The 7,847-nt window shown below is 29.0% G+C and overlaps 1 protein-coding gene across 1 annotated transcript in view; it reads left to right on the top strand.

Annotated features, from left to right (window-relative positions):
- The first annotated feature begins 1,701 nt into the window (after positions 1 to 1,701).
- The window catches only part of LOC124355818, a 42,464-nt gene continuing 36,318 nt past the window's right edge, over positions 1,702 to 7,847 (top strand). The window contains exons 1-7 of the mRNA XM_046806972.1: positions 1,702 to 2,082; positions 2,940 to 3,044; positions 4,465 to 4,704; positions 5,109 to 5,282; positions 5,587 to 5,713; positions 5,806 to 6,029; positions 7,357 to 7,562. Of these exons, the coding sequence (XP_046662928.1) occupies positions 1,912 to 2,082; positions 2,940 to 3,044; positions 4,465 to 4,704; positions 5,109 to 5,282; positions 5,587 to 5,713; positions 5,806 to 6,029; positions 7,357 to 7,562 (1,247 nt within the window). The 5' untranslated portion in view covers positions 1,702 to 1,911. The remainder of the gene's footprint in view (positions 2,083 to 2,939; positions 3,045 to 4,464; positions 4,705 to 5,108; positions 5,283 to 5,586; positions 5,714 to 5,805; positions 6,030 to 7,356; positions 7,563 to 7,847) is intronic.

The following is a 7,847-nucleotide window of genomic DNA, read 5'->3' as shown; positions in this document are numbered from 1 at the left end:
ACAGGGGCCAAGTTTCTTATCATTTTCTTGAGTAATCTTCAACATGTCAGGTGTTACAATCTGAACAAGGCAATAGTTACCAAATATTGAAACCTCACGTCTCAGTTGACCCACTGCTGAAAGTTATCTCTATTCAAACAACTGCCCTTGTGGGTGTTAAATATTGGTAAATATTTTTCATACTACCATGTAATGGATGCTATTTGGAATCTAGGAAAAACATTCATCCGTGATGAATTCATTTATTAATATTTTGAAACCATTTATTCTCTTGTCAATTATTTAATGTGGTACTACAAGCTCATATAAATAAATTAATATTGTTTATACAGTGAAGAGTGCAAAGTTTTTAGCTAGGAGTCGTGCTGTAGCCTCGAACTGTGGATTTAAAACTATGAGTTTAACATACTCTCTACACAGATCCCTTACTATCATCTGCCAGCTGATTGATTAAAACCACCTTAAACCATCACCAACTTTACCCATTAACAAGTCACATTATATAGTCGGCCCATCTCCTCTCCAAATTCAATTTCTTCGTTTAAGTTAATTCTTTCACAAATCAACATGTGATCCTTTTTATTAATATTAATATCATTATAAATTAATATCTATTTTTTGTTAAATGTGTAATCAATAAATTAATAACTTTGTTTATCTATTGAGTTTTTTCTGATATTGATTGATTTCTGAAAGTCAAAACATTACACTTAATGAGTTTAGTATCAGCAACTGGGTTGTTTAACTTAACAGTGGAAAATATCTATAATAGCTATACCTTTTTTGTATTAATGAGAAACAGATGTCTTATATGTATTTTGTCTTATTTGTTTTAAAATAACACAGCTATTTTCTAAAATTGACTGGACCAATCCTATCAACTTAAGTGTAAAAATGGACCAATCCATGTTTGATACTACCAGTTACCTGCGACTTCGTAAACAATTTTATATTGAGAAAGCAGGGACATTATGGTGATATTCCTTTTAAATAACATTCTAAAGTGAATATCACATATCTTCTGATCCATTTTAGATTTAAGTTTAAAGAGCAGTGTTTTGGGGCTCTTAAGTCAGATAGTAGAACAGTTTTTTAAGTACCATGAAGTAACTACAATTTCTTTCAAATATTTCATCATAAATGATTTTAGTGACAGTGTGGAGGAATCCTAAAATCAAAATTTATTGCTTTTTAGTTAACACAAATACTCTTTGATTAGTAACTTTTTCTTTGATATCTGCATTACACTAATTTCCAAGCACTGCATACTTGATATTTGCCAAAGTGTACAATTAAAAGTACAGATTTACTAATACTTACCATTTTATTATCTGAAAAACCTCTATGCTCATCAGTGACTACAGGAAGCTTAAAATAATACATAAGAGGTAAAGTAATTTAAAATGGCACTTAAATTAATGAAACCTATGATTGAGTTGTCATAAAAAGTGTGGCTAGAAAATAACCAGATTAGTATCGGCAGAGCCACAGGACGAATATTTGTCATGTGACTCTCCCCACCTTCATAATAGACTAATTCCTTGTGTTATTTTTTCATATAGTTTTGTGACAAATTTTGTACGTTCTTGATATTTTAAATTGTTGTAAGTCAAGAGTGCATCTGCCAGACCATAATTTTATTTTCTGCTAGTGTTATTATCTATTATGTTTCGTTTTGTTATGAATTATAGTAGTTGTCAAAAGTAAAATGAATTTCTAATCAGTCCTCTTAGTTGAACACTAACAGGAATGTGTATTGCTCTAGTTTTAGTTCTTAAACTGTTCTAGTTCCAAATAAGTGAAGTAAATACATTGTCAACTAAGTGTCACACTCAAGAGGTTATTATCTGAGATAAAAATTGAATAAATTGTCTTGGATTTAAACTGTGATTGTCTACACCAGCGGCTATAATGGAAGTGTCCCCAAAATGTTGCTGCTTTCTTGTTCTGCTGAACACACTTTTCATTGTTGGTGTCATTGTTTATGTTTTCACTGTAATGTCTGCATCAACAGATGACCAACCTAAAAACACAAACTCTACTGGACCCAGAGCTACAGACACACTTAGATTTGTCGCTATTGTGAGTGTTCAGTTTTTATGTAATTATTTCAATGAAATCATGTTTAAATAAGTTAAGTTTAAATAATGTTAATGTAGAAACAAATCACAGAATAAAAAATAGTTACATTTTGAGTTCTAAAATTTTTATGAAGTAAAAAACTATTAACTTTTCTTTTCTCAAACAATGTATATCATCTATTTTTGTGCTTTTATATTGTCTTTTTAAGTCTCAAATAATGCGTGACATTTTCAAATAGATGATTGAATTCACTTATATTTTACTGTTACACTTAATTATCATATATTTTTAAACTAATTTAATACTTTTGACTTTGTTAGCAACGTGATTTTAAAATTGGAAATTCATGTATTGATTATTTTACAAAATGATATGTTCCCTTTAAGAAGCAATAATATTTAATTTAATATTATTAATAATATTTAATAGCAAAACATTTAATTGTAATTAATATAGGTACATAACTTTGATTTCAAGTCAGTTTAAAGTCTAAGTTTATGAAACTATTTCTTTAAATCGTTAATTTTGTTAAAATTGTTGATAGACATTATTTATGATCAAACATGTGAGTGACAATATTTTAGATGTCATAAAGTTTATATGTAAAAAAATATATATTTTCATACTATAATAAAATCTTCTAAAATTGTCAAATATATTTCAAAACAAAATCTATGCTACATATAGTTTGTTTAGAAAATATTTAAAAATATACTCAAAATAATAAATAAATATTGAATTTATTAGAAGTTTATATTCTTAATTGAAAATAATTTATGTTACATTGAAATTTATACACACAGCTGTGTTACAGAAATTTGAAACAAAATTATTTAAGATGATCAATAATGTTTTAGATAACTCGACACGGGAATAGAGTACCTCTGCTTGACTTTCCGGACAACCAATATCCTTTGAATAACTCTAAGTATTGGCCTTATGGGATGGGACAGGTGACTCCTGTAAGTATAAAGAAAAACATGTTTGATAGTATAAAGTTATGTTACTGAACATATTGTGTCAATCTTCTGTAAACGGTACTGTTACGTTAATTACTGTTAGGTAATTAATATAAATCAATAGAGCGGGGCATCAAAAGAGCCAACAGAATGAACTAAATCGTTATTGAATGACATTTTAACCCCAAAACCAATATAGTTCTTTCCTAGATAAACAAACCCCATTTACCACGTTTCCACTCTCTACGACCTTTCTATCAAGAGTTATTGCACAGGGGAACAGACACATGGATGGACTGCTCTTTAACCTGTTCAACCCAAAATTAATAGAATTCTTCCTTTGACTGAGAGGAACATATGTGCCAAGTTTCAAGTCTATAGTCTTTTCTATCATTAATTATCGTGCAGATGGACGAACAATGACACAATTTTAAGAAAGCCCCGTCAAGTCCTTAATGTTACATTTTGATTTTGACAATGATTGTAATATATATACTCGTATCCTATACTAAAATTAGTAAATACGTTATAGAAAACTAATGTACGTATGAAAATGAAGTAGACAATACTCAGATATGTAGCTGTAAACCAAGGCTAGTAACTTGTAAACTTTTACCTCTAAATGGTAAACCCTAAATATCTAGCACAAAGTAAATGTTTGGAAAATCAAATATTTATTTTCATAATAATTTTTCTTACAAATTGGAATGAGAATTATTATACAGATAAATTATGTCATCGTTAATTATCAATCCAGCAAATAAAGCTCTTTTCATCTGATTTTTTCAATATTTCCCTCTTTTGAAATTGTTACAAACTCCTTTACCCAGCTGATTTATATGTAAAGGATTGTCCAAAAAAGCTCTGGTTTTTATATATCAAAATAAGAAGTTTATTTTTATCAAAAACACAACATAATACATAAAAATGATCCATTTTGTATTGGGAAAGGTGGTGAATTGATTTTATTGTGCCAAGAGACACATTTTTATGAACTGCTCAATGCACATGCAATGTTTTGCTCAATCCAGCCAGAATTACAATGTCCAGGACTTTTAAGGTTACTCAACCATTTTTTCTTATATCTTTTATATTGAAGTTCTGAAAGATGTCCCTCTTTAAAAATATTATTTATATGCATAAAGCTGATTTAGTACCTTAAGTATATACATTTTCTATATTTTAATATTTGAATGAATATAACTACAAGATTATTGTTTAATAAAAAATAATAATATTGGGAAACCTAAATACCAATGTTACTTATAACTCATTATCGTCTATGGTTCACTTGTGATGAAAATCAAAAAGGCTTTCAGCTCTTAACTTCCTCAAATTTTTTCATAAATGAGCATTTTAGTTAAATTAAATATAGTTTTTAAAAACTACTAGAGATGTCAGAAACTTAATTGTTACTCTTTAGTACGGCCGTGTTCAAATGTATAATCTGGGAGTGAAAATTCGCTCACTCTACAATGGATTTTTGGACCCACTGTACTACACTGAAGATTTCTATGCATCGAGCACTGCCATTGATCGTACACTGATCAGCGGAGAAGCATTTCTGGCTGGACTGTATCCTCCCACAGACTTTCAAGTGTGGGACAAAAATATACTCTGGCAGCCTATACCTATGTATTCCAATTCACAAGATAAAACTGTGGTAAGTATATCAAAGTCCACAATATTTCTATCTATACATTTTAAATATAAATGAAATTTTCATTATGTACAATTAATAGTGTATAACTTGTGAATTAATGATTAATTATGGTATTACTAATAATTATCTTTATATGTTAGAAAAAGTATTATGATAGCAAGTGTTGAAAATATGTGTTTGCATTTAATCCAATGGTAAAATTAAATTTACATGTATTAAAAAAATGTTTGACTAATTTTAGAATTTTAAATAAACAGTATTAAACATATAAAGTAATAAGGTTGTTTATATTATTATGTGCTTTAGATAGTGAAAATATTTGTGATTGAATGAGAATATAATTTGGTTAGATAAGTATTTTATCTCTGATTGTTATACTTCTTAAATAATATGAATATTTCTAGGAAGCCTTTTTCTGCCCCAAATTCATGCAAGAACGGGCTAAGAACCGGCTAAAGTATGAAGAAGACTATGCTGCTAACCTGTCCGCTATATACAATTATATATATGAGCACTCTGGTGTCAATTTAACAACACCTTTTGGTATGTTGTCTGCATGGGACACATTCATTGCAGAGGTAACAGTTACATTGATATATTTTGTGAATCATTTATAGTAACGTTTTTTTTAGAAATAATTTAAACTGACCATTGAAGTTTTAACTGTTAGTTTATATAGTTGATCTCACTGCACTGGTTTATAAATAATTTGAAATTACTAGTGCAGTGAATAATGAGTATTTAAGAATAAACACTTGGATTATGAAATATTTGTTAATTTATTTCATAAAAGGGTAGTTCAATTTTCAAGTAACCATAATTAATTTTGTATGTATACTGTATTTTAATTTATATAAATATTGGCCGAATATGTGTACACAGGACACAGAGGGCTACAAGGTACCTGATTGGGCAAATGGAATCTACCCAGAGCCACTGGCTGATTTGGTAGGAAAAATGTACATAGAATATGTGGCAGGTGATGAAATATCTACAAACCTTATAATAGGTAAGTACCAACAATCTGTTAGCTTCATGTTTTTCAATTGATTGCAGAATGGACACAAGATATAATTAATTATTCTTAATGTCATTATTAAGGTCTCTTCTATGAAGAGTTACTCGGTGCAATGGGGAGTAAAGTGAATGGCACACTGAGTCCTGACAGGAAGATGTATTACTATTCCGGCCATGATACCTCCATAGTGACTCTACAAGCTGTCCTGGGGATACCCAAGTCTGACATTATAGGTATGGTGAAGCCAGGTTCTGCCCTGCTGTTTGAGCTTCACCAGAACTTGACAACTGAGGAGTACTTTGTGCAGGTTGGTTCTACACGTTTACTTTTGTACGTAGTTTTTTTAAGTAAAAATAGATGGATAGCAAAAATTAGTTAATCAAGAAGGAAAATTGATGTGACTGAGAATATTACATTAATTTTTCAACAAAAACAATAAATTGAAAATTGTTATTTTCCTTTCTACCAAGAAAAATTGTCAGATAATAATGTCTTATCTTGAAAATTTTTCTTAAAATCGTCTAGCTTAATACCTTAGAAAAAGAGTAGCATTTATTTACATTCTATAGAAACAGAGCATACCAAGCAAAAATGTACTATAACAAATTGTTAAAATACAATGTGGGAATTCGAAATGTTAGACCATGTTTGTTAAGAACAATTTTGTTATCAATTAATGGTTAAAAGTCATTTAATAAATATTTGCTCAGCTACTTCCTACTCGTAAATAGTGAACTGAACAATACTGATATTCCAACTACAAGTTAATAATCAAAGAGTAGCTCTTAATTTCAATCTTAGAAAAGATAAATCACAGAAGTTCATATAGAAGTTAAATTGCATATAACTATTTAACAAATATTCAATAAAGTAAAGAAAAATTCAGAACATGCAAAATTCCATGTAAAATATAATATTCAAAACTGTAGGGTACATTGGTAGGGATTAAATCTAGTTTAGTTTCTATTGAACTAAGTGTAACCATATAATAAGTATGTTTTTTACTTCCAATAAATATAAAAAACTGCAAAAGATAGACAAGATGTATTCCTTTATACTAGTGATACTACAATAAAGATGAATTTAATTCAGTCAAGATCAATGTTGCGATTAACAACATTTAAAATCTCATAAAATAGGATGAAAAATATGAAATTGTGGTAAAGTATTTGAATGTTAAAAAATATCAGATATTCCCAAAATTTTAAATTTGTTCAATTTAGCTTATCTATAATTATGATAAATAATTTTAAATCTCTTCCTCAAATTAAAAAAAAAAATGGACCCATATAGATCGAACAATTTGAGAATATGGAACACTAAGTGATACATTTTCACAAGTTGATTTTCTTTAGACTGTTTTTCTTAGTTTTAGATATAATAAATAATTAAAAATTGTTTATAAAGTTGAAATAGGCGAAATAGCTTCATTAAGTTTCTCGAGATGGTACTTCTGACAATAAAAATAAAAATATTTTTGAAATTGGTTATCAATTCAGCCTGTAAACTGAACAAAAAGTACATTCCATGTATGTACGTTATAACTAGTAGTGATGCCTCAAGTATCCATTATTATTTATCAGTATTGTTACAGCTTTCAATTTTTAAAGTCTATATATATTTTGTGTGTGTAGGTATTGTACATAGATGGCAGTTCCCCTGACTTGGAGCCAGCTTCTATGGATATCCCGGGTTGCAGTCACCCTTGCGGATTCAGTCAACTCGTCACCTTAACACAAAATTTTACTCACATCACAAATTACACAGATGCATGCCAAATTAACAATTCTCTAAGCTATGATTTAAGTAGCATGAAGTACTTAACTTCATATAATTTATAGTCATATAGGACTAGCACCATTCTGTCAAGCCCTCTGTCTTGTAATGCAAGTTGAAACTAAAATAACTGCACTGTCAATTTTGGTTGGATTTAAAATAACAAACACGAGTTTTTGTTGAACAATATTAGGAGATTGCAAATGTATTTTAATAGTATAATCCTGTACAGGAGTTTGAGAGCTTAAGTGTTCCAATAACAGTAAAAATACAACATTAAAAAAAATGTAAAGATGTGTACATTATGACCATTATTAACCTAGGGTGTGTGTTTGTCAGATATCATTTA

This window comes from Homalodisca vitripennis, chromosome 2 (genome assembly GCF_021130785.1).
Source record: "Homalodisca vitripennis isolate AUS2020 chromosome 2, UT_GWSS_2.1, whole genome shotgun sequence".
NCBI lineage: Eukaryota > Metazoa > Arthropoda > Insecta > Hemiptera > Cicadellidae > Homalodisca > Homalodisca vitripennis.
Note: the sequence above shows the minus strand (reverse complement) of the source record. Positions and strands in the feature narration are given on the sequence as shown.